Source organism: Phascolarctos cinereus, unplaced genomic scaffold, assembly GCF_003287225.1.
Source record: "Phascolarctos cinereus isolate Bilbo 61053 unplaced genomic scaffold, phaCin_HiC Scaffold_5;HRSCAF=322, whole genome shotgun sequence".
NCBI classification, from domain to species: domain Eukaryota; kingdom Metazoa; phylum Chordata; class Mammalia; order Diprotodontia; family Phascolarctidae; genus Phascolarctos; species Phascolarctos cinereus.
The window spans coordinates 42996164-43024023 of record NW_027555958.1 but is presented as its reverse complement, the minus strand read 5'-3'; the positions used below and the strand labels follow the sequence as shown (position 1 = coordinate 43024023).

Sequence of the window (27860 nt, the reverse complement as noted above, 5' to 3'; positions counted from 1 at the left end):
TGAACCTTCACTATTTAGACATTGAGAAATTCACAAATCATTTTGAAGCTGAAAACTGAAACTCTTGCCTTATAGACTACAGGAAGAAAGATTTAAAAATAGACCCACTGACCAGATCAGTTTTTCCTTGCCTCCACCCATATATTCCCTTCTCGCTTCTTGGTGTTCCTTACAGCAGGTAGGGAATCAGGCATGCTGACAATTTTCAGCCTCAGGCAGTTGGCCCACTAGCCTGTGTCAGCGTGATGGTTCTGGTAGAGAAAGTTAGATGGTCTTAACAAAGGAAAGGGAAGATGAGCAGTGGTCACTGACTGACTGTATTAGTAATGCTCTCAGGCTGAAGACCGAGCTGAACTGAACAAGTCCCGAAAGTACTGCCTGCCTCTCTTGATCTCTTAGTATGCAGTGATGAATTAGCTCACATTAAATCATTTTCCCTCTTCCTGTCCAGAGATGGGAAGTATTTTCCTGTGGAGACTATGACACGTAGGCCTATTGTCAGTGGCCCTAAACAGAAACTTAGTGAATTAGTCACTTTTGTAGATGAGTGTGTAAACGTTAAGTGAATGATTAGGGCTGGTTCTTCATTTTAAGGACTAGAGAAGAAAATAGGCATTGTAATGACTCTCTTGCATATATGTTCTTCCCTTATTAAACAGTTCATTTTAAGGATCATTAGATATTTTTAAAAATTGTTTGGATTTTAGCAGAACTCAACCTACCTGCCGTAAAACATTCATATCAGCTTTCCCTACATCTGCTGGTGCTTTTGCTCTTAACCTCATTATCTGAGGGGATTAGAACATGATAAAGAGATTATTGGATCTGAAACTTTAACATTTGTGAAAATAACAAACTTATTTCATTTGGGAGCTTCCGTATCACATTGTTTTATGAATATCTAAAGTTATAGGTCTTGCATCTTTTAAGAAATGTCTTGTTGGCGTTGAAAGATGAATCCGAGTTGCCCTCCAGGTATATCCTGGTGTATCTGACCTCAAGGAGGGCTAAATTAAGAGAATTGAAGAGTGTAGAGGAAGCTCAAACTCAGAAGACCTCCTACTTTAAGGTCACTGAAAAGGTTAAAGATGTCTTTGAGCCAGGAATATTACTAGCTCAGGGGTGGGGAACCTTCTAGGTCCTTGAGTGCTGCTTTTTGACTGAATCCAAGTTTTACAGAACACATCCTTTTATTAAGGGGATTTGTTCTGTGAAGTTTGGATTCAGTCAAAAAGCCACACCCAAGGATCTCGAGGCCCGCAGGTTCCCCACCCCTGTACTAGCTAGTTTGATGTCTCCTTTTTTCTTCTTTTCATGAGAAACTCTATGAACAGTGTTAGTAGAATTTTGTGCTTTTAAAGCACATGAAGAGCTAAGTTACTGAGAATGTTCAGAATGTAGCCTCAGGCTGACAGTTTGGAAAGAGAAGTCTTATGGCTAATGATTGGTTGGACCAGATGTCTTCAGAGTCCCTATAAAAAGGGCAGGTACTACCAACCCAAGGGAAGACTGTTTCCCTTTCCTTAGCCCATCACTCTTCCCATGAACATTCTTAAGAGGCATTGAAAAACACTTGTGGCAAGGATGTAAAAGGATTATACCCTGAACCTGTAGGCCAAAAATAAGGGACATATTACTTTGACCTGTAATTTAGGGTAAAAATAAAAGGAAAAAATTTTATTGGTAGCTCTCATAGTTGTCCTTAGCAATCTTCTGTTAGTGTTGATTTTTTTTTTTTTTTGGAAAGGGAAATGGATGGATGGATGGATAGATGGATGAAATAAGCATTTATTAAGCACCTACTATGTGCCAGGTCCTTGTGCTAAGCACTTAACAAATATATTATTTGATCTTGACGACAACAACCCTGGAAGGTAGATGCTGTTATTATCCCTGTTTTATAGATGAGGAAGTTGAAACAGAGGTGAAGTGACTTAACTAGGTTCACATAGCTAGTAAGTACTGAATTTGAACTCTTGTCTTCTGACCCTAGGCCCAGAATTCTATCCACTGAGCCACCTAAACCATATGGTATAATGGGGCCTCTAGGTGGCACAGTGGTCAGAGTATAGTGTTTGGAGTTAGAGGACCTGAGTTTGAATACTATCTCCAAGACTTATTAGCTGTGTGACCCTGGACACACTTAACTATTCTGTGCTTCAGTTTCTTCCTCTGTAAAATGAGGATAATGATAATAGCTCCTGCCCCTCAGAGTTGTTTATATAAAATGCTTTGCAAACCTTACTCGCTATTATTAGTGAGGGGAATATGGTGCAATGATTATCTTTGTATTCAGTGCTTTTTTTGTTGTTTTGAAAGGCAGTGTTGCTTGAAGTCTTTTTTTCATCCTCTGATGTTTTGCAAATCAAAGCAGAGCTTGTACTTTTACCGTGGTTTTCACTCTAAATTGATATGGCCTTGGCCGTCGGGTATTTCTGGTCGCCAAGGGCATTAAGTATTTGTTGGCTGAATCTGTTTGTTTCTAGGTTCTTTGTCTCCTCATTGTGGTGACGGCTTAATAGATGGAAAATTTCTCTAAGAAAAATTATAGGGAAAGTCATTGTCTTTTGTACATTTTTCCAAAAATTTTAATCAGAATCTTTTTGAGACTGATGATGGTGGAGGTATCTTTTTCTCATTTATTCATTCTCCTAATTTGGTAATACTTTGCTTTTCTGGCTAGTTGTTGAACAGATTGTATTTAGACAACTGATATCGAAATGGCTTCTGTGTCTTTGTTATAGAATCATTTTTGTTTTTTATGATCTTATTACATCTAGTGCTTTCTTACTCTTGGAAAAAAACATTTGTCAGGCCAACTACCAGTTCTGCCTCCGCAGCATCTCCTCCCTGTGTATCCTCCTCCCTGTTTGTACTACCAGCTTGTTCTTCCTGTTACCAGGCCTTCCTCTTCTCTAACCAGGCCATTACTCAGTTGCTTAAAGAATTCTCCTTTTTAAATTTCTTTTTAAAAAATACTTTTATTGGTATCTTTGTTTTTTCATCAGCAATATTTTCCACTGTATTTCTCCCTGTCCTTTTCCAGAGAGAGCTATTGCTTATAATGATGTATGAAGATAGGGAGAAAGAAAAATTAAACGTATCAAAAAAGTTTGACATTCTGTGCAGTATCCCTACATCCATGTCCCTCCATTTCTTTAAAGATGCAGGGGCAGATGTGTCTTCTCTGTCTTCTTTGAGGCCGAGTTTGGTCTATGTACTTTCATAGCATTCAATTGTTTTGTTATTATTATTCCTTCTACTTATGTTATTATAGTTGTATGTATCGTTTTCCCAGTTTTGCTTACTTTACTTTAAATCAATTCATGTCTTTCCATGCATCTCTATTTATCATGCTCATAATTCATTACAGCACAGTAATATTCCATTACGTTGTATTGCAATTTGTTTAGCCATAACCCAGTCGTTGAGCATCTGCTTTGTTTCTAGTTCTTTGCTGCCACAGAAAATGTTGCTATAAATATTTTGATACATGTGGGGCTTTTTTTTGGGGGGGGAGGTGGTGGGGCTTTTTTTTGGGGGGGGGAGGTGGTTGTTAACCTTCTTGAGATGGGATGGTGGTGGTAATAGGCCTAGCAGATTTCTGGGTTAAAGGATATGGATATTTAGTCACTTTCTTTACGTAATAGAAAACAATCTGCTTTCCAGAGCAGTTGAAACAATTTACAGCTCCATAAACAAATCATTACTGTGCCCATCTTTCCAATATTGACTCTTCCTGTCTTTTTTTCATTTTTTGCTAATTGCTGGGTGTGAAGTAAAACCTCAGGGTTGTTTTGATTTATGTTTCTATTAAGGATTTGGAGTAGTCTTTCATACAGTTAATAATTTGAGAAATACTCCTATCCTTTGACCTTTTATCTATTAGGAAATGGCTTTTGGTTCTATATATCTGTTAGTTGGATTTGTATCTTGGAATCAGACTCTTATTGGAGATATTTGATATAAAATTTTTTTTCCTAGTTGACTACTTCCCTTCTAATCCTACTTGCATTAATTTTGTTTTTGCAAAAGCCTGTTAATTTCATATAATCAAAATTATTCTGTCTGGATAATCATATCACAGTACATGTCTGTGGTTCCCTTTTTCCTCTAGCATAAAATATTAATTCCCTAGCCTGCCATTAAGGCTTTCCACAGTTGGTCCACAATCTACCTTTACTTTACTTCCCTTCACAAATTCTGTGTTTTAGCCAGACTAGACTACTAGATTTACCCCAGTGCCTTCTCCCACCTCTGTGCCATGCTCCATTTCTAGAAAATAATACACTCTCCTCTCTCCCAATTTTAGAATCTATAGCTTTATTCAAGATTCAGTTCTGGTGCCATTTCTTCATGAATCCCTGGATCAAATCCACTGGCTAGAACTCTTTTCCCTCCTCAAATTATCCTAAAACATTTTGTCTTTATTTCTTCTATTATACTCAGCTTCACATTATCCCAATTGCCCCTGTAAAGTTTAAGCTTGTTGATGGCAGGAGCTTTTTTTTTCTATCTTTGTATCTATAGCACCTAACACAGTGCTATTATATAAAGAAGATGTTTTATAAAAGTCCACTAGGTATGTGGCTTCTGAGTACTGTGCACATTCTGTCTTCTTTGATTTCATGATCCAGAGCCATATTTTCTAGCTTAGTTGTTGCCATGTTTTTGTATCCATGTTGACATTGAAGTCACCAGTTCATTCAGTTTCTCAATTTATTTATCCACTGTAGCATTTGTTGGCACGTGAGCTGCCCCTGTCATCCTAGGGCTCTGTTTGCTTATCACTTTTAGTTCTTTTTTGTGAGTTGACCTAGGGTCCCATGAAAGATGCTTCTTGTTACTTTGGGCTTATTTGGTCCTCCAAGAAGGAGCTGTAAACCATCATTCCACTTAGCCTTGACTTTAAAAAAAAATGGTTTATTTAAAAACGTGAGAGGAATGTTATAGAATAAAAAATTAGAAGAACCAGATCAGGAATCTTTTTCACAACTATGGCCACAGTGACAATTCTTAACTAATCAGGGATAATAAAAGATACAATAGACAATTTTGACTACATAAAACTTAAAGTTTTTGTGCTAATAATATCAATGAAGATAGAATAAGAAGAAAAACTAAGGGGAAGGGATATTTGTATCAAATATCAATGAGAAGAATTTGATATCCAAGGTTATACAAGGAATTGATCACATAGATATCATTTGAACCATTAACCAGTAGATGAGTAGTAAAAGAATATGAAGTTTTCAAATGAAGATTTGCAAGCTGTAAATGATTATATAATATTATATATAATAATAATAAATAAAATCATTAATATTAATAAATACACATTAAATAACTCAGGAGACACTGCCTCCCATTCCTTTCTGTAGGTGGGAATTCTGCAGGTATAGAACATTTCATATATTATTCAGACCATTCCAAAATATTGATCAGTTTTGGTGATTTTTTTTTCTTCCTCTTTTTCTTTTCTTTTCTTCTTCAAAAAAATATTCTTTTATGAGAGAGCTTTCTAGGGGGCTCAGGGTGGGGGCGGGGGATGGGAGGGGAAGAGATACTAGGAAAAATTCAGGTGATGTAAAAATAAAAGATTAAAAAAATAAATAAAATAACCTTATACCAAGCACACTGACAAAGATGACTAAAAAACATGGAACAGCTCATGTTGGAGAACCTCTGGGAAGACAGGTTTACTGGTATACTATAGAGGAATCTATGAATTGGTTTAGCTGTTCTGTGTATCAATTGAGGCTATGCAAGAAACGGGACTAAAATTTTGACACAACAATTCCATTCCTAGGTTTATACTGCAAAACAACAACAGGAGCTCAATGAGAGAAACAAAGGTCCCAAATCTACCGATACAGAGGAGCAGTATATAGTGGTGCAGTAGATAAAATGCTGCACCTGGAGGCAGGAAGACTTGAATTCAGTTCTGTAGCCTCAGACTTAGTAGCTGTGTGACCTTGGGCAAATCAGTTAACTTCTGTTTGCTTCAGTTTTCTCAAGCCATAAAATGGGGATATTAGGACCTACCTCTCCAGGTTGTTGTGAGGATCAAATGAGATGATATTTGCAAAGTGTCTGACAGAAGTGCTATATAAATGTTAGCTATTGTTACATGTAATAATAATAATAATAATAATAATAATAATAATAATAATAATAATAATAATAACTTGAATTTATAAAGTGCTTTAAGGTTTGCAAAGCAAACCTTACATATGGCATTTGGTCTTTATAACAACCAGTTACTATTACTATCGCTATTTTCAAAATGAGGAAACTGAGGCCAAGAGAAGTTAAGTGACTTGTCTATAGTCACATAGCTACGAAGTGTTTGAGGCAGGATTTAAATTCAAGTCTACCTGCCTCCAAGTCTAACACTTTATCCACTATACCATCTTGGTGTCTCAAAATATTCATAGCAGCCCAGCATAATAGCTTGTACTGGTAAAAGAACTGGTAATGAGGTGGCTACCCACAACTGGGATCTGGCTGAACAAAAATGGGACATGAATGTGGTAGAATATTGTTATACCATTAAGAGAGTGAATGTGTCAGATTGAAAGTGCCATTGACAAGATTTCTGAAAGCCAGTCAAGAATAAGCAGAGCTAAAAATCAGGTGTTCACTAAGCATTTATTAAGCATCTCCTATGTCCCATGTTATGCTAGGGATCTGTCATCCAAAATGAAAAGGCCCTTGCTGTGAGGGAGTTCACACTCCACCAGTCAACAAATATTTTTCAAAAGTGCTTACCATCCAGTTCTGGAGAACATTTGGAGCTATGCCCAAAGGGCTACAAAATTGTACATACCCTTTGATACCCAGCATTCCACTACTAGGTCTGTATCCGAAAGAGATCAGAGAAAAAGGAAAAAGACCTGTATGTACAAAAATACTTTTAACAGCTCTTTTTGTGCTGGCAAAGTATTGAAAATGGAAGGGATACCATCAATTGGAGAATAGCTGAATAAGTTGTGGTATGATTATGTTGGAATACTCTTGTGCTATGAGAAATGATGAGCAGAATGGTTTCAGAAAAACCTGGAAAGACTTACATGAACCAATGCAAAGTGAAATGAGCAGAACCAGAAGAATATTGTATATAGTAATAGCAGCAATATTGTAGGATAATCAGCTGTGAAAGACTTGGCTGTTGTGATCAAGACAATAATCTATGGTAGTTCCAAATGACTCATACTGAAAAATACTCTCTACCTCCAGAGAGCAAACTAGTGAGCTCTGAGTGCAGAATGAAGCAGACTTTTTTCACCTTCTTTGTTTCTTGCTTTATTTATTTATATTTTGCAACATGGCTAATATAGAAATGTGTTTTAAAAAATGCTTACCAAAATAGACACTGGGAATACAAGCACAAAGGATTGAAAAAAATCCATACTTACAGGGAACTTAGATTTATGGGAGAGGCAAGTGCATATAAAAAGATGAGAAATAAATATAAGGTTAGTAAATATGAATATATACAAACTGGTTAAATATAGGTTGGTTTGGCTAGAAAGCAGAGGTGTGCTAGAGCCAGTTCCATCGAGTCAATTGTAAAATTTTCAGTGTGAGCATTCATACCTTGGAAATCAGCAACTTCAAATTGGGGTTTGAGTTATTGTCTAGGTTAAAATGTTGAAACAAGGATGCCCATTGTTACTAATAAAGGTTTTGTAGAAATAAAAGCAATGTAGCCAAGATGAGAAGGAAAACAGAAAATTGGGAGAAAATATAAGACAGTTTCTCAGATAAAGGTCTCATCTTATATAAAGAACTTTATCAAATTTATAAGAATGAGTTATTCTCCAATTGATAAGGCTATGAACAGGCAGTTTTTTTGAAGAAATCAAAACTGTATAGTCATATGAAAAAAATGTTCTAAATCGTTCAATCAGAGAAATGAAAATTAAAATAATTTTGAAATATCATGTTATGCCTATCAGATAGGCTAAAATGATAGAAGAGAAAAGCAACAGATGTTGACAGGGATGTGGAAAAATTGGGACACTAATTGGGAGGGATTAGGAAGACTTCATGCTGAAGATGGTGCCTTTGCTGTGCCTTAAAGGAAGAGAAAGATTCTGTAAAGATAGGGTTAGAAGGGTATGCATTGCCGACAAGGAAGATGGTTAGGTCAAGGGCGTGAAGGCAGGAGATCGGTGTGTGAGATGCAGAGGCCGTTTTGTCTGGAACATAGATTGCAGGAAAAGGAATGGGAGTAATAGCTAGTGGAACTGGAAAAATAGGTGGGGGCTCAGTGGTGTAGGGCTTTACAAGCCAAATAGAAGAGTTTATATTTTATCTTGGAGGCAGTAGGAAACCACTGGAGTTGGCTGAGTAGAGGAGACATAGTCAGATCTGTGCTTAAGGACAATTACTTTAGCAGTGGTGTGTAGGATAGACTGGGACGATGAGAGACGTGAGGAGGAACAGTTAGGAGGTTGTTGCCTATTGGAGGATGAATGTACGTATATAAGTAGATACAGAAAAAGTTCCAAAGACATGCAGAGTAATCGAGGAATGGTACTAGCAGATATGAGGCAGATCAAGAAGAGCTTTTTGTAGAAAGTAGTTCTTGAGCTGTCTTAAAGGAAGTGGAGGGGGGGCACGCAGCTAAGTGGTGCAGTGGTTAGAGCACCGGCCCTGGATTCAGGAGGACCTGAGTTCAAATCCGGCCTCAGACATATAACACTTACTAGCTGTGTGACCCTGAGCAAGTCACTTAACCCCATTGCCTAACCCCTTCTCCCCCCCAAAAAAAAAACAAGAAGGGGGGGGGAAGTAAGGGACTCTGCGAAGGAGATGAGAAGAAGTACTGTATTCCAGGCATGGAGGATGGAGAGCTGTGTCTGAGGAACAATAGTGAGGCTGGATTGCAGGGTTCAGGAGGGGAAATCACATATAATGAGGTTGTCAAAATTAGGTTGGGATAATGTCAAAATTAGCCAGGATAGGAAAGACTTTTAGAAGTTTTTTATTTGACCTCAGAGGCAGCAGGGAGCCACTGTGGTGTACTGGGTAAGGAAGTGACATGGTCAGATCTTCACTTCAGCAAAAACACTTTGGCAGCTGTGTGTGGAGCAGGGATTAGAGAAGGGACAGAGTAGGAGGCCATCAAAATAGGCCAAGTGAGAGGTGTGAGGTGGGCATGGGTAGGGAAGATGTTGAGGTAGAAGTGACAAGATTTGGATATGTGAGATGAATCAGAATGAGGAATCAAGGCTAAAGCAGAGATTAAGAACATGGGTGATGGTGGTGCCCTATCTGAGAGATCAGGAGAGGGTTGAGTCTAGAGGGGAAGATAAATTTTGAACATGTACACAATTACTACAACAATGCAAATTAAAGTAGTTAAAGTATTAAAGGAAATTGAAATCTGAATAAATGAAAGTTCAGGGGAAGTCCCAAAGAAGAGATAATGAAGCATTTCTTCCTCATGACAGAGAGGTAGAGCTCTACTAGGACAGAATATTATATACATTTTCAGATGCAATCACTATGTCAAATGTTTTTGTTTGAGTGTTATTCGCAAGGAGGTGGGCATAGGCGAGATTGTTCTTTTCCAGAAGTGACTGTGACAAAGACAGACTGTGGCAGTAAAATGTCCCCCCCCCCCATGACCTCTCCTCCCCTACAAAAAAAATTCTGAGAAGCAGTATTGTTTCCAGGAGGCTGGCCTTAGAGAGTAAGGAAGACTTGTTTTGAGGCCTGCCCTTGACACATAGTACCTGTTTGCTCATGGGTAGTTTACATTGTCAGTAAGCATTTTAGTGCCTAGTTTGGGAAAATCACTCTGTTAAGTGCCGGGTATACGAAAAAAGGCAGAAGACAGTTCCTGTTCTCAAGAAGTTTAGAGTCTAATGAGGGAGACAACATGCAAACAGCTATGACAGACAAGCTGTGTGCAGGATGAACAGGAAATAATCAGTAGAGGAAAGGTACTAGAATTAAGAGGGGTCAGGAAGAGCTTCTTGTAGAAGGTGGATTTTGAAGGAAGCCAGGAGGGAGAGAAGGCCAGGCATGGGAGATAGCCAGGGAAAATACCTAGAGGCAGGTGATGGAGACTTGTATAGGAACAAGAAAGAGGCTAGTGTGACTGCATCTCAAATTTGGGGGTATGAGGTGAAAGACTGGTAAGATTAAAGGGGGGATAAGTTGTGAAAGGTCTTGAATGGCAGAGAGGATTTTGTATTTGATACTAATAAGGAGCCTCTGGATATTGACTTCAGTGGGAAGGTGACATGATCTTATCCCAGGTAGCTCTCTACATCAGTGGAGGGAGTTACCACACTTGAAGTTCCATACAATATATATATGTTACAGATCTGGACCCCCCAAAACAAGATTGAACATCAGTACTCAAGTACTCCAATTTATGTGTGATCTTATTGATGTATGGAGTCTCTCTGTTGATGTAGATCACAAATACACCCATGACTTGCAGTCCTGTGCTGCTTTTGTCCATATCCTTCTGTAAGGTCACCATAAGAGGTCCTTCCAATTTGCCAGGGACCTTCTTCCAGTTTTCCTGACACTTTGTGGAACAGTCAGGCTGCCCAGTGATGATCCTTTACTCTTAACACATGAGCAGATTTTTAATCATGCAACCCATGAACATCAGAATAACCAACTAAACTTGCATAGTAACTGTACACATTTCGGTAAATTTTGTTCAGGCACTTCTAATTCTTTATTGGGATTTTTTCCTAATTTCTTCATTCTTATTAACTTTTCCTTTTATGTAACAGTAGTGTGCCTTTTATTCTGCTTTTTTCACTTTGTATTATTTCATAAAATTCTTTCCCTGTTTCTTATGTTTGCTTGTATTAATTACGTTATAATTTTCCGGTACATTATACCATAATTTTGAGCATCTAAATTGTTTCTAACCTTTTGCAGTTGCATAGAATGGGATCCCATGATTCTGGCCTTGCAAGTCAGGGTACAGGTTTGCCTATAGACTTTGTCTGCATGGCAGCAGTAGTGCTGGGGAAAGAAAGATGGGTCCTCAAAATGCTACAGGGAGATCATTGACAAAAAGAAAGGTTTTGTAGATGCAAAGATATGTATAGTAGCACTTTTGAGGGTCAAACTGGAAATAAAGTTGATAACTGTCAATTGGGGAGTAGCCAAACAAATTATGTAAATGTTGTGGCATATTATTATGCAGTAAGGAATAATGATTGTGTATTAAGAAATAAGTGATAAATAAAAAAATGTAGAAAGATTTGTAAGAATGATACAAAGTAAAGTCAGTAGAGCTAGGAAATAGGTGTGTGTCTTCAAAGGCTACAATGATGTAAGTGGGGAGGACAGCCACCATAAAAAAAATGAAAAAAACTAGACTTTGTGAAACAGGGAACCACTGGTCATTTGAGCAACAAGCTGTCGTACTGTACATTTTCTCTGATTCAGCACCTCTTGAACCATTCCAGGACAGAAAGTATGTGCCAAAGATAAACAGCTTCAGTTGTCTCCATAGTCTGAGATACCTAGAATCCAAAAAGAAGGTTTAAAAAAAAAAGGTGTGAATTGATACCTAATTTCATCTCACTGAGTACCTATCTCCAACTTCTCATGCTACTTGGCACCAAGGCTGCAGTAGTAGACATAAAGACCCAACACATGAGCTTGCAGCAAAACCTAACCCCCCACTCTGGTTCCCCTACTTTCCAGTACTATGGAGACCCCAACTCCAGGTAGAAGTTTCTTTCCGTAATAGTATTTTATTGTTTTTCAGATTACATATAAAGATAGTTTTTAGCATGCGTTTTTGTAAAATTTTAAGTTCCAAATTTTTCTTCCTCTCCTCTCCCTTCCCCAGGATAGCAAGCAATTTGATGTAGGTTATACATGTGCAGTCATGTTAAACATTTCCACATTAGTCATGTTCTAAAAGAAGGATCAGAACAAAAGGGGAGAAGCTCCAGGTGAAAGAAGTTACTCAGGCTGTGACAGCCAGCTATCCTGGCAGCTCTCCTGACTATCACTGCTGGAGGCAGTGGTAGTCAGCACTGCTGCAAAGCTCTGAACTGCCAGTGCTGGGGCAAACAGCCCTATAGCAGCCAGGGCAGCAACTTTCTGAACTGTCAGTGCCAGGACACAGAACTGAGGAAGGGAGGGAGTGTGTCCAGCTAGGGCCGGTTCTTTCCTTTAAGTCACTTGGGACAGAGACCTAGACTGGTCAACTGTGAAATGCCAAACATCGGAGGAGGTTGAGATGTTTTGAGATCCAGCCTTCAAGGAAACCACCATCAAAACGGAGATAGTTGCAAAGTGAGCAAAAGGGGGGAAAATTGAAATTACCAAAGATCTCAAGAAGAAAACTTGAAGACCTTGCAGATGAGCCCAACAAGGAAAACATTAACAGCAGAAGGAAATGTGGCCTCCAGATCTAATCAGTGAGTTTACATATCAGTGAATAAATACTGCAAAGGAAATACAAAGGAAAATGATTGAGCACTTGATGAAAGAGAGGACCCTGTGGAACGTGAGAACATGGAACCACAGCCTGCACAAACACAACTGAGTGGTTCAAAAGATAAATAGAATCATGAAGGCAGAATTTATGACCTGTACAGCAAAAATAATGAGTGGAAGAAAAAAACTAAAATTTGTGACGGCAAAGTTCACCAAAGAAACAAAAAGAGAAAACACTAGATTAGGAATGTAAATATACAAAAATGAAGGACAATCTAGAAGAAGTGAAGCAAAAAACAATACCATTAAAAGAAAATATGCTGGCTATGTAAGCAAAATATGCTGATCTTGAAGATAGGATACACAGAGACAACCTAACGATCTCGCAGAAGAACCCAATAGGACAAAAGACCATAACACTATAATCTAGAAAATGGAGGGGAATTGTTCAGAGTTTTTGAACATAAAAACAAATACCAAAATAGATTACCTCCAGGGGAAAAAAAGGCTGCTAACTCCAAGATAAATAGTGGTTAAATTTAACAAATCAGTTCAGAAACAAGTTCTGCAAGTGATCAGGAAAAAGACCTTCAGATACAAAGGAAAGGAAATTGAGATAACACGAGACTATTCTGCTTCCACTAGAAAACATAGGAGGGAATGAAAGAATGTGTTCTGAAGAGCACTGGAACTCAGGATACAGCCAGATGTTACCTACTTTGCAAACCTGAGCTTGACTATAAATGTGAAGAGACGGATGCTCAGTAATAAAAAACTGAAGAGATTACTTGCCTGTCAAACACCCTAGTCAACAGAAATGCAGGAGTAAATAAATGCAGTAACCAAGGTTGGCAACAGCCACAGAATGACACCAGAGAGATCAGTAAGAGACTTCTTTCTAAATGTGCTCGAGGAGAGAGGAGTGAAGGCAGAAGTCTGGTGGAGTTTAACAGTGAAGAGGTGAGCCTGGGGCATTAAGTACAGAGCATGGTGACACTTTGCCTACAGGTAAATTAATGTGTTTTTTTTTCCCTTTTGTGGGACTATGTTATAACATGGGAGAAGAACAGGGGGATAGAGAGGAATGTGTAATGTGCTGAGGTCAAATTGAATGCTAACAGTGAGGGCAAGTTGACCCCTGTGGTCTCAGTAAGAGATGAACTTACAGGGGAGGTTGAGGAGGGAGGGGAAAGGATTGAAAAAGGGGTGGAGATAAGGATGGAGGCCTGACTTGGTGATGGGAGAGTTCCACTGATGAATGCTGCTATGGGTAAAGAGAGATTGTCTGTGAAGGGAGATTGGGACCTTGTGCTGGGTGTGGTCGGTGGCATTTGGTGTTTGAAAAGTCCACTTTACCTACCTTGGGAGGAAGAGAGTGGTAATTCTTGGGGACAGCTGACAACTAGGAGGACAGGCACCAGAAGAGAAGATTTTGAGGCAAATGGGGAAGAAAAGGTAACCAGGGGAAAGTATAGATCATGGGTGGGATACATAATCAGAGACTTCATTATGGGAGTCATAAATCACAGAGTGATGTATCCATCTAGAAATAGATGGAAAGGATGGATAATAGAGTGAAATTCTTTTTGAAAAGGGGCTCAGAAATGAAATTTAAAAAGCTAATGAAATGACTAGCTCAAGGGTAAAAGAGGACGGGGACTGAGAGGAAAAAAGAGGGGGAAAGAATTATATAACCAGATAAAATCAGGAGAGGAAAAGGAACTAATAAGCAAAACCCCAAAGGGAAGGGGGTAACGAGAGGAAGGGGAATCAGGGATGGGGGAAGAAGAGAATCAGTGGGAATAGGGCCACCTTAAAAAAGCTTAAGGTAGAGTAACTGAAGCAACATAGTACTGTATTTACAGTGGAAGAGGGGAAAAAATATCATACCTTAAAAAAACTCTAATATTAGAGAAAGATGGAAGGAAATATAAACTAAACTCTTATGGCTTCAAATGTGAATGAATTAAATAATCCAATAAAATGAAAAACAGTGACATTGGGTGAGAAAACACAATCCTGTGATCTGTTGCTTATAAGAAATATTTAAAAAACAAAGATATGCACAAAATAAAACTGAGGGGATGGAAAATTTTTTTTCCCGTGCATCAGGTAAATACAAAAAAGCAAGAGTTGCTGTCATGCAATCTGATAAAGCAAGAGCAAATGTTCAAAAACTAAAAAGGAATAAACAAGGAAACTACTGTAAAGAACCGTAGACGACAAATCACTGTTAGTTTTAAACTCATACCTTTCAAATGTCTTGGCATCCAAATTCATAAAAGGAAGTACTGTCTGAACTACAAGAAAACATAGACAGTAACACAATAGTGACAGAAGACTTCAATATCTGTCTCAGTTTTAGGTAAATTTAACTGAAATATAACAAAAGGAGATATGGAGCTGAACAAATTGCTGTAGAAGCTAGTGCTGAAGACTTGTGATGCCTTCTAAATAGGACTGCGAAATAAATACACATTTCCTCAGTACCACATGGAACTTTTACAAAAACTGGCCATGTACTTAGGGCACAGAGATACAGCAGACAAATGCAAAAAGGCAGAAATAGTTAATACATCCTTTAGAAACTGTAATATAATAAAAATAGTAATGGGTTCAGGGACCACAAACAAAAGATACAGAGCCAAACAGAAACTTAATAGTGAAATTCTAAATAGTGAGTAGGCCAAAGAATAAATCATAGAAACAATAACTATGTAAAAGAAAATGATAATGATGAAACAACATACTAGAATTTCTGGGATACAGCTAAAGCAACCCTTGGGAAAAATCATATTCCTGCAAACATATTAATGAAGTAGAAAAAGAGAGGATTGATGAATTGAATGGGCATTCTAAAAAATTAGAAAGCCAATAAACAAACCTAAAATAACCTCAAAAGAGGAGATTAAAAGTTAGACGTGAATTAGGTAAATTGAAAGCAAAAAAAAAAAACCCCATGGAAACAATAAAACAAAACTAGTCTTTTGAAAAGACTAATAAAATTGATAAACTCTTAGCTAATCTGATTGAAGGACCAAAAAAAAAATTTATCTGTAAAATAACAAATGACCAAGGAATAGAAAGAGTAATCAAAACGTATTATGAATAGCTATATGCTAACAAAACTGAGAACACTAAAGAAATTAGGTTTAGATCAATACCTTACACTATATTCCACAATATAGTCTAAGTAGATATGTGACCTAAATATCATTCCGTAAAAATATTAAGAGAAACATCATAATACTTCTCACTTCTATGGGAAGGACATATATTCTTAATCCAACAAGAGATAGAGGAAATTACAAAAAATTTATAGATAACTGATTACATGAAAATAAAAAAGATTCTGCACAGACAAAATTAACATACCTAGGATAAGAAGGAAAGTGGTTGAATGGGGGAAAGAATCTTTGTATCAAAGCTCTCTGATAAGGGATTGGTATCTAAGATACACAAAAACAAAAAAAATGAATAAATAATAAATGAGTCTAAAAGTCATTTTCCAATCTATAAGTGGTCAAAGGATATGAACACACTTCTCCAAAGAATTGCAAAGTATTCACAACCATCTGAAAGAATGCCCCAAATCGCTAATAAGAAAAATGGAAGTCCAAACAACCCTCAGATTTCACCCCATGCCTTGCAATTTTGCAAAGATGGTAATACTCAATGTTGAAGGGGTTGTGGAGCTGTGAAATAATATGACTGATTTGAAAAGCAATTTGAAATTATTCAAATAAAGTGACTAAAATGTCCATGACCTTTGAATCAGACTTTTACTTGGCTTACACCACAAGGAAGCCATTGATAAGACAGTCCCTATATACACCAAGATATTCATAACAGCACTTTTTGTGATAAACAGTTGGAAATAAAGTAGATTACCATTCACTGGGGAATGGCTAAACAAATTGTGGTACATGAATATAATGGAATATTACTACACTGTAAGAAATGTGTGATGAATACAGAGAAGCATGGGAACATCTATATGAACTAATGCAGAGTGAAGAAGCAGAACCAAGAAAACAATATACACAGTGACTCTAACAATGTAAATGGAAAGATTGACACACCAAAAAGTCAAAAGTGAATGTTGCAAAATTAAAAACATCAAGCAAGTCTTGAATGAAAAGATATGAGAGGACACCTTCAACCTACTCCCTTTGTGGAGGTCCACAAAAAAGTTTGTCACATGGGATGGCTTTCTAGGAGGGGGAGGGGAAAAGAGAGATATACTTGGGATAACTACGTGAAATATTGCAAATAACATCAGGCTATTTTGATGTATCGATTAGTTTTCCTGATGTAAAAACAGAAGATCAGTAGTTTCTATTTAAGAAAGAAAAATTATGGAACTAATATTCCCAAACCAGAATGAGGATCTGGTGGCCTTAGGGCCTTACAGGAGAACAGGGAATTGTAGCATCAATTGTAGCCCAACAGATGATTCATACCAGCCTGTGAACCTGGGCAGAAAGGAGGAGGAGAGCTGACCTCATTGGGACAGGCCTTAAGGTTACACACCTGATTGATCCCTCTGTGGAGGGTTGAAAATAAGGAAGAGGATGGAGTTGAGGCATTGAGCAGCCAAAGCTCTGTACATGTCGACCCAGAAAATGTGGAGCTGGTGAAATGAACAATAGCTGCGTGGCCCAGCTTGGGCCAAAGATATTTCAGGTGTCCCATGGAAAGATGTGATATAGGAGACTGACCTTGCCAGGCAACTTTGACATGGAAGTGACTGCTATTGGGAGCAGCCTCTCTCCCCTTTCCAAATTCAGCCTGGGACATAGTTAAGTGCTTAAGTAATGTTTGCTGACCAATGGCCTGTTCTTGTTATCTTGTGTCACAGCGAACTACTCTCTAGAGGCCACCTTCATTCCATTCCGTACATATGGAGACATTTGCCTGAGTCTGACCTGTGTAATACTTAAAAAAAAAAGGACCTTTTGTACAAAAACACACTTTTTTCCTCTCATATATATATTACATAATATATAATATGTCATTATATACAGTAATATGTTATATAATATGCAATAATATACATAGTACATAATCTCCACGTATTAATGCTACTATTATTTTTTTAAACAGAAAGGCCCCTCCCCCCTTTTTGCTTTTGATAGCATAATCACGTTTCCAAGCTTGTTGGGTAAAGGGGCATGTTTATTTTTGTAACTATTTGTACTGCCAAGTTTTCTCCAAAAGGATCCTATAAATTTGCAATTTCAACAGCAAATGAATGGATATACCTGTTCCCCTACAATCCCACTAGTTAGTATGGTTGCATTGCTTTTAATTATTTTTGTGAATTTGGTGGGTGTGAAGTGGTACCAGAGAATTGTTTGAATTTATCTCTTTGATTATTAGGGAAGGTGACTATTCTTTCAGGTGATTTATTAATGTTTTCTCTTAAAGTATATGTCCATATCCTTTGACAGTTTTTTAACAGATACTCATATGTATGTTTTAGATATCAAATTTACTTGTCTTATTTGCTATAAATATTATCCCCAATTTATTTTTTTTCTTTTGTTTTTGTTGAGAAATTTTTTATTTTCATCAAGTCAGCAATCTTTCCCTAATGATTCTGTTTGTTGAATTGAAAATACTTGTTCCACTTTCCAGTTAAGAGCAATGTTTTGTTCTGTATTCTTCTCTTTTTTCGTAACTTCCTTTTTATATGTTTGTCTATCATCCCGCTGCAATTCATTGGGAGTATGTAGTGTAAGATGGAGCTCTGAGTCTGTTTCCCACCAATTTGCTAAATAATTTCCATAAGTATATTGATTAGATAGAAGCTGGAGAAAGGATTCATTACTTTCTCTAATCTCTTTTAGAAAGGCAGTAGGATGAGGTAGTGAATAGAAAGGCAGTCGTGAGCCAGGAACATGAGGCAGGATTAAGGTCCTCCTCTGGTACACATTGCCTGTGAGCAAGAGTCCTAACTTCTCAGTGGCACTAGGGGACGCCATGGTGCACAGAGTCCTGGGCCTGGAGTCAGAAGACCTGAGATCAAATCCTGTAGCAGGCACCAACCAGCTCGATGACCCTGGGCAAGTCACCCAATTTCTGTCTGCCTCACTTTCCTCAACTGTTATGTGAGGATAACAGCACCTTCCTCGTGGCATTATTGTGAGGATCAAATTAGATAAAATTTGTAAAGCATGTAATACAGTGCCTAGTGCATGGTGCATAGGCACTTGATGTTTGCCTTCTACCCTTTTCACATAAGTCTGTGAGACCCAAATTATATCCGTTGCCCATCAGCTTTCTATACCACTGATGAGAGGTGCCAACCAAGCTTTTGTATATCTTTAGTTAGTGGCTTGGTGGATCTGTCCTGGTCCATATATCCATTCCTTTTTTTTTTGATACAGAAAAAAATAGTTTTGATCAGTGATACAAAGTTCAAATAGAAATAGGGGCCACCCAAAACTGTGTAAGGATCCCTGTGGGCTACAGATTGACCTAGAGAACCGCACATCAATATAGTCTGTTTTATTTTTATTTATTTTGTTAAGTGTTTCCCAGTTATATTTTAATCTAGTTGAGCTGTGTTAGGGAATGTTGTGGGCTATGTTTGACACTTCCGGTTGTGATAATTCGTTTGGTAGTATGTTTTGAAGTCTGGAGAACACAACATCATCTCCATCAGCTTTTTGCTTAATTTTGCCCATGATTTTCTTTTCCACTTGTTTTTCCATATACATTTCAGTATGTTTTAATTTAGTGCTATGAAAAAGCCATTTGATGTCTTGATTGGTGTTGCATTAAAAACATAAATTTAGGAAATATTGTCATTTTTACTATGTTAATCAGACCCATTTATAAGCATTGAATTTATTTGTCTTCCCTTTTTTGGTGATTGTAGTTTTAGAATTGTCCTTACGAAGATATTTCTAGGTAGGTTAATTCCCAAATATCTGATGGTTTTTGTTGTTATAAGTGGGGTTTCTTTTCTATTATTTTTTAATTATTACTAAGTAGGGATGCAGATGATTTTGTGGGCTAACTTTGTGTCCTCTGATTTTGCTGGACTCACCACCTCTTAATTTTTTTTTTGGTTGAAGCAGTTGATTTACTATTTTGACCTCTTTATTTCTAATATTAGTTTCTCTAATTTTTTTTCCTGTCTTCTTATAATTGCTAGAATTTCCAATACTACAAAAGTGGTGCAAGTGGGCATCACATAGAGCTGCTAACTAGACTTGACTTTAGTTTTGGAAATGGAAACAAAGATGTGATTGGAGGAATGAATCAGTAAACATTTATTATTAATTGGTGTTACAGTGGATAGAGCATTGGTCCTGGAGTAAGAAAGATTTGAGTTCAAATCCGGCCTCAGACAATGACTAGCTCTGTGACCCTGGGCAAGTCACTTAACCCCTATTTGCCTCAGTTCCTAGTGTGTAAAATGGGACACCCTGGAGAAGGATGTGGCAAACTACTCCAGTATCTTTGCCAAGAAAACCCCATGGAAAAAAGTCTGCAGGGTCACATGGAGTTGGACACACCTGAACAAAAACAACCTATTGTGTGTCATGCACTGTGCTAAGTACTGTAGATACAAAGGGGAAAATGTGAAAGGCTTTTAAAAAAAATGGTTCACTTGATAACAGGCCTCAATTTGCATCTTCTTTATTTTAGAGCAAAGTAAAGACAGGAAAGAAAATGTGCAATGGCCAGAGCGTTGGATTTGGAGTCAGAGGCCTTGGTCCATGTTAGTCAGCAAGCATTTATTAAATGCTTGGGCACTGGGGTAGGTGCTGAGGACACAGAAAAAAGTGAAACAGATTTTCTTCCGCTAAGATCTTATGTTTTAACAGTAAAGCTAACTTTCTCATATGTAGGTACATATAAAACAATTAGCAGGTAACTTTGGGGACGATCCTAGCAGCTGGAGGAATCCAGCCTCATACAGAAGATGGCTTGAGTTGCCTTCTGTAGTCAGCTGGCCTGTGAAGTGTATGTGTTGCATTAGGGGACTGGCTGTGAAGAAGGCTAATGTAAGGATCAGGTTTTGGATGTGGCCTCAGCTCGGTCTGATTGCGCTCATTATTTTGTAAAGGACAGATCATCTCTTCTTTCAGTGACTTAGTTGGTAATCCTTAAACTGAGGAGCATTCTTGTTTGAAAGTCTTTTGTCAGGATTCGTGAGTAAATATCTTATAGCCCTCAGACAAAACTGGCAGGCTTGGTTTGCTTTTTGAATTTGACCAAAATATGCCCATAATCTCTTGGGGAACGGAGGACTTTAGGACTTACGCCTTCTTGAATATCAGTAACTTAATAGCTACCACCTTTATCATCCATTAACACATGTGGCACAGTGACATTTTACTAAGCATATAAGGATTGGATTAATAAATGAAATGCATTAGAGTAGTTTATAGTTTAAAGTTGGGATTGTAAAATTCTAGAATAGTCTTCTATAAAGGAGTTGGTATAATCTTTTGAGATTTTCAAGAATTGTTCAAGTAATTGAATTAGGTGGTAGAACTAAATATTCCTACATGATCTTTCAGATAAAACTATTCCCAGGCTACCATTAAGTTCTTTCTTATTACATGAATTGTGACCATCAAATAATGGGTCTGGCTTTTTGAAGAATGTACCAGAACTTTAATGCCCAAATGAGATATGTCTTTCAGAGTAAGTCGTTTTGGGAGGTGATATACTTAACCATGTTGCCATTACTCAAGACTTTTTAAAACTTTTGAAATTGTCTCCAGCGCTAGTTTATAAGCCATATAACAAAATAAGTCTTATTATGTCATTTCAATTCAAGCATCTATTGAGTAACTGCTGTGTGGCAGGCACTATGCTAGGTGCTAGGGGTACTAGGAAAAACCAAAACGTTCCTTGCACTCAAGGAATGTGTTGTTTACTCAAAACGGAATTATCAACCTTGAACAACCTGCCTTTATTTACCTGACTTGGCCATTTCTAAAAAGTGGGTTTACCTCCAAAGAATGAATATTTGCTGTTGCTTGAGATAGTCAAGCTGCTACACAACTGGTGGTTTCAAAAAAGCAGTTAAAAAAATATCAAGGCATCCTTAGAACCTTAATGATTAGAGTTAAGTATGTAGCATACTAGAATGTAACACTCATTTGGTTGTGTACATTCTGATATATTTGTTTAAAAAAATCATGCATGCTAGGCCCGGTGTTACATCTCATCTGTGCTGCTGGGGAGATGAAGGCTTGTGGATTTTGTGGAGCTTGGGAGTTCCAAGTTGTAGTGGCCTAGGCCAGTCAGGTGTCTGTGCTAAGTCTGGCACCCGTATAGTACACTGGCCCTGGGAGCCGGGCTGCCCAAGGGGGGATGAACTGGAAGTGGAGTAGGAATGGCAAAGCTTCCAGGCCAGTCACATTGGAATGGGCCTGTGAGTGGCTGCTGCTCTTCCAGCTTACATAATATGAACACGGCCTCAAAAACAATTACATCCAAACTAGACCGAAAAAAAAAATCAGCAATGTTGTATTATATAATTTAACAGAATGAACGTTTATTAAGTACCTACTATATGCAGGTCCCTGTAGTAGACCTTGGGAATACTAAGAAATGGTATAACCCTGCCTTCAGATTGCTTATAGTCTAGTGAAGGGATAAGCTGTATACAGAAGACAGATATCTATGATACAGATTAGACAGTGAGGTAACACAGTGGATAGAGCACTGGACATGGTATCAGGAAAACTTGAATTCAAATCCTACCTCAGACACTTACTGTGTGACCCTGGACAAGTCACTTAACCTCTGCCTCAGTTTCCTCATCTGTAAAATGGGGATAATGGCATCTACCTCTCAGGGTTGTTTGGAGGCTTTGTTTTGAGATGGTATGTGTAAATGCTTTATAAGCCTTAAAACACTGTATAAATGCCAGCTGTTATTGTTGTGTAAGAGTTCAAGAAGGATGAAAAATTGCAGAGAAGATATGATCACTTCTGCCTGGGGGAGATCAGTGAAATCTTGGAGTTGGCATTTGAACTTGAAGGACAGAAGGATTTCAACAGGTAGCGAGGTGTTAGGAAGTCCATTCCAAGCACAAGGAATGAATGGCCTTTGCAAACCCAGAGGAATGGGGAAGGACAGGACTAAATCAGAATGGCTAGTAGTCATATAGAGGAATTGTAGGGAATAGTGTGAAATATGCCAGGGAGACTAGAACAGAGCTAGATTATGGAGAGCCTTAAATGCCTGGCAGCATTTGTGTGTTTTTTTTGGGCAGCCATTGAAGGCCTGTGAGCCAGGTTTATGGGCCTGGGTCTTAGGAGATTCTTGGGTGAATGGGTGGGTGAATGGGAGAGAACTGGAGGCAGGGAAACCAGTTAGGGGGCCTAGACAAGAGATGATGAAGGTCTGCATTAAAAGAGAGAAGAGACTGTGAGAGAGATTGCAGGATCAGAATTAATAGAACTTGGGAACTGATTGGGTGTGAGGAATTAGGGAGAAGGAAGAGTGGTAGAGGATTCCAGAGTTTTAAGTGTGGGTGACCTGGAGAGTAGTGGCATTATCAACAGTCTACAGAGAAGGTAAAAGAAGCAAATATAGGTGGGGATGTGATGAATTCAGTTTTGTATGTGTTGAGTTTGAGCTGCCAGCATGACACACATTCTTGTGGAGATGTTCAGCGTAAAGTTGGAAATGTGGGAGTATATCTCTCATGGGAGATAAAAAGTTGGGGATACAGATTTTGAAGTTCATGTGCATGGAGGTGATTTGAAGCTGTAGAAGTAAAGGCAATCAGGTTGGACTAGAGCTAGGAGAGCACAGACCCAAGGGCAGACCCTTGTAGGTTGCCCATATTTATTAAGGGAATAGGAGGAAAAGGATGGGATTGAAATGGAACAATCAGAGCTAGGAAAAGAACCATGAAAAGTACAAGTATTACTAGAAAGGTTGGAGTAGATGGTCTTTGAGAAGTACTGGCTCAACCCCATAGTATTCTGTGAAACCAAGAGATGAAAAAGAATAAAACAAAAAGGAGGTGGTCAGGCAGCGTCAAATGCTGGGAAAACGAGGACTGAGAAAAGACCACTGACATGGGTTTTGTTGTCGCTATTGGATCTGCTCCCATATTGTAAAGGGATGGAGAAGCCTGCCTTTCATAAAGAAAGCGCTGTTGGTGACTAGTGCTAGGTTGGCTGGATGTAGCCAATACCAATCTAACTCTGACATGACTGGTTTTTTTGCTTTTGTGATAAATGCATTTTCCTTTGCTTTCCTCTGACCAGGTGTACAATGTTTACATGGCGGGAAGGCAGCTGTGCTCTAAGCGGTACCGGGAGTTTGCAATCCTGCACCAGAACCTTAAACGAGAGTTTGCCAACTTTACTTTTCCTCGCCTGCCAGGGAAGTGGCCGTTTTCATTATCAGAACAGCAGTTGGATGCCCGACGTCGTGGGTTAGAGGAGTACCTGGAGAAAGGTAGGATGGTTCTCAAGACAAACGTCTGGAGCTTCCACATAGCTTGGGGTCACCTTGATGCTTTCATGCACCCCAGCTGAGCTTTCTATAACTAGCTCCCTAGACTGTGGGCAGTGGCCTCCAGTGAATGTGAGCCTGTAGCACATTTTTAAATAGTATTTTATTTTTTTTCTAACTGTACATAAAGACAATTTTTAGCATTATTTTTACAAATTTTGAGTTCCAAATTTTTCTCCTTCCCTCCCTCCCCTCTTTCTAAAATGGTAAGCAATTTGATATAGGTTATATATGCTGTAGCACATTTCTAAACTGAATTTAATGATGAGAGCTTTGAAGTATGACTGAAATGTCTGCTCGGTGGTATGATTAATAGTGTGTTTTTATTAGCTTGCCAAATACTTAACAACAACACACATTTGTTTTTAATGCATGAAGGACTTTTGTTATATTATTTGCCAACAAACACTCACATATGCATGCAATCAGATACACAGTTTGATTCTGCAAGGGAAAAGTGGCTATCCTTGAGATACTGTTGGGTCGCTGTTAGAGGAACCCTTGTTGCCCTCAGTCAACATATAAAGCAGTTCTTTGCTTTTTTTTTTTTTTTAAACGTGTCCCTCCCTTTACTCCTCACTTCCACCCTGTCCTAGTGTCCCAGTCTGCTCCCCCCCGCCCCCGCAACTGTGGTAGATGGAGTTGCAGAGTTTGCTAGCTATGTACTGGATTTTCTTTTGAAATTAGTTAAAGAATTGCTAGAATAATAGTCTTACTTAGTAAATGGTAGTTTTTTTTATTCTTGTATAAGAACTAACTGACCTAGTTGGGATTTTTTCTTTTGGGTTTTTCTTTTTTACTTCTACAGTGAATTGTTATCCTAGAGGAAAAATCTCTGTAGAAGGTGGTGAATTTCTGTCACCATTATCATTTTTCTAAAATGGAATAGCCTCTAAACTAGGTTCTTGGGAAATGTGAAAGGGTTAAAATGAGGCATAGAGCTGCCTTATAATTGATAGAAAAGCCTCGCAAATTCAGTTTCCTAATCGAATCAGAATAAAATCATCAGGGTAATTTACCAGCCACATGAGAGTGAGTCAGGAAATTATCTTCCTTAAATCATGGAGTGATTTTCCTTCCGCTTTGAGGAGAAAGTTAGGTGAAAGGATACGTTCAACAGCATACCTAATCGGCCAGTGTGCTTGTGCAAAGCAGCTCTGAATGCCCAGGGCTCTCTGGCTGCAGCCTGATCATAGCTGAAATTGAATTTCACGCCTCCTTTTTTCAATTTTGTCTTGAATTAGTTTTTCCTCTTCTCTGAGCCCTGTTGTTTTAGCTCACTAATAGCTAGCAAAGGATAGAAAAGTTAGACTTCGCTAATTTCATTTCCTCTATGTTCAGGACTACTGTAAGCCATATAGATAAGCTTATGTTCTGTCTACCGGGAGCTCCACATCCATCTCTAAAATTCTGTCTGCCCAGGTGGGGCTCCCAGAGCTGCCTCATAGCCAAACCCAAGTGCCTTCTTGGTTTCTTTCCCCTTGGAATTCAGGGCCTCATGCCAAGCTCTGTCTTTGTGTTCCATAGTATGTTCGATACGAGTCATTGGTGAGAGTGACATCATGCAAGAGTTCCTCTCGGAGTCAGATGAGGTAGGTTGACAACCTCCCCAGTGACTCTCCACTCTTTAAAAAAAAATTCATGATAACAGTTTTGGATTGTAATAATTGCTATAAAAATACCCCAGACTACTCCAGTCTCCTCTCTTTGCTATCAGTCTCCTGCTTGTTCTTCAAGGCTCACCTCAAGCCCCACACCCATGAAGCATTCCTTAACAACTGTAGACCACATAGACCTCTCTCTGTGACTGTATCACACACTCAATACTTTGTTTTTTTACTGACATCCTCTTCACCACACTGATCAGTACTTTAGTATATTAGCATCCACTGTGCATGCGTCGCAGTACTTCAACAGACCTGTAATTTTATTGGTGAGGGTATCCATCTATGGAACTCTTAATAGACAGCCTTTATGAATTTTTGTGTTTCCTCCCCCAAAAAATTAATCAGGTGGCCAGTCTTCTGGTGACTTGCTTGTCTTAACTTTGCTGGGCTGATCTTTGAACAACAAAAGCACAGTCCCTTACATGACCCCTACCTAAATCTTTTTCACCTTGGTGATAGCTGCCAAAGCTTGTGCTCTACTGGCATTACCTTTAAGACACTGAAATCAATATCATCCCTTTGTCATAATGAAGTCTTAGAGTGGAATTTTAGTGGAGAATGTATATTCCATATTTTCTGATTATTTTATTAAGAGGCAGCTGTGGCATAGTGGATAGAGAGCCGGTCTTGGAATCAGGAAGACCTGAGGTTCAAGTCCAGTCTCTGACACATGTTGACTGTGTGTCCTTGGGTAAGTCCTTTAATCTCTCGATGCCCACAGGCAAATCTCTGAGGCTCCCAGGTGCAGAGCAAGTGCTGATCTGCCAGGTAGAGGGATTTCCTCACTGGGATTGTCTTATAATCCCTCATCTAGTGCTTCCCCTCCCCAACTCCTCAAAAGTCCATATGTGTCTTATTTCTCCAACAAGATTGTTAGCTCTTGTTGGTGAGTGTGGGATGTAGCTTAAGCTTTCCTTTGGCCTCTCCTGCAATGGTAAGCACGTAGTCATGTTCCAATCCTTTTTGGTTTACTACTACTCTCCTAGCTATTATACTACTCCGCTAGCTATTATAACTCCATTTCATACAGTGTTTCAAGGTGTCAAAGCATTTTTCTCACAACTTCCCTGAGAGGCAGGTGTCTGAGGTAGGAAACAGAGACTCTAAGGTGTTAAGTGACTTGCCCAAGATCCCCAGTTCGGTGGGTTTGAATCCAGAACTCAGTGAGCTCCAAGACCAGAGCCCTTTCTGCTACACCTTGATACCTTTCATGTAATAATTGTTAAAATTGTAAGGTTGACAAAATATTTTGTCATTTGCTTTTCCCAGTAGTATGTTAGGCAGATTAGATGCTTTCTTCTGTCGTTTTATAGATGAATAAACATGCTCAGAGAGGTTACATAGCATGCTGAGGGGGCCACATCCTTAGTAAGTGACCTGGCTTACTTAACTAGTGTGAACTCCAGACTCTGAGTCCAGCAGCACTCTTTTCAAGAATACTGAGGGTAGGCACTCACTAAATGTGAGTGAAGCCAAAAGGGAATACCACAGGTGAAAAGAGAAGAACCCTATTTCCAGCCATTTCACAGCTTTCCCTAACCAGAGGTTGCACTTTCTGGGGCTTGTGCCCCAGTTCTGATGGAGGTAGCTGTAGAGTTTACATCTTCCCCTCTTCCATGGCTCCTCCCTTCCACACATTAACTTTAGGAGGACTCGGACCCCCCTGGTCTTATAGGAGACCTTTCCTTAGTTCAATTGATACAGGATTGGGGTTTTAAAGGAAAAAAATGGAAGGCAAAAGGTAAACTAAATGTAGAAATATAAAAATTTTTGAATTTAAAGGTTTTAGTCTAATTTTACCAGTAGATTAGTTCCATTGGGATAGCTGAAAGAGCTTCTGGCCCTTTTCCTAATATTTTCCTTACTTTATTTGAAAGCTGTAGTGTTTTTTCCCCATCTACTCTCCAGATCAGTTTTATGTTTCAAATGCAACTTGCTGTTTCAGTGATGTAGGTATTCATGTTTGGAAGGCTTTTACCATTTATATTTTGAAAGCCCAAATTAATGAGCATAGTGAGCTGTTATTGATGTCACTAGCTTCATCCCAAGTGACACCATCTTTTTATTCTACGTACTCTGTGGGTTCCTTAACCCACCTCCTGCCTCGCCTCCTTTTCCTTTTATAGTGACCTGGGACAACCCTTGTTGGTATGTTAATCACATTGACAGGGAAGGGTAGGGGGCATCAGTGAATGGGGTTCAAGGACCGTTGGGTGGATCCAGCAAAGGGGATCGCAGTGCAAGAAAATC

At 38.7% G+C, this 27860-nt stretch overlaps 1 protein-coding gene across 2 annotated transcripts in view; it reads left to right on the top strand.

Moving 5' to 3' along the window:
- The window catches only part of SNX27 (sorting nexin 27), a 73724-nt gene that overhangs the window by 24716 nt on the left and 21148 nt on the right, over positions 1-27860 (top strand). For both annotated transcript variants that reach the window (XM_021005271.2, XM_021005267.2), the window contains exons 3-4: positions 23694-23886; positions 25471-25535. In XM_021005271.2, coding sequence (XP_020860930.1) covers positions 23694-23886; positions 25471-25535 — 258 coding nt within the window. The remainder of the gene's footprint in view (positions 1-23693; positions 23887-25470; positions 25536-27860) is intronic.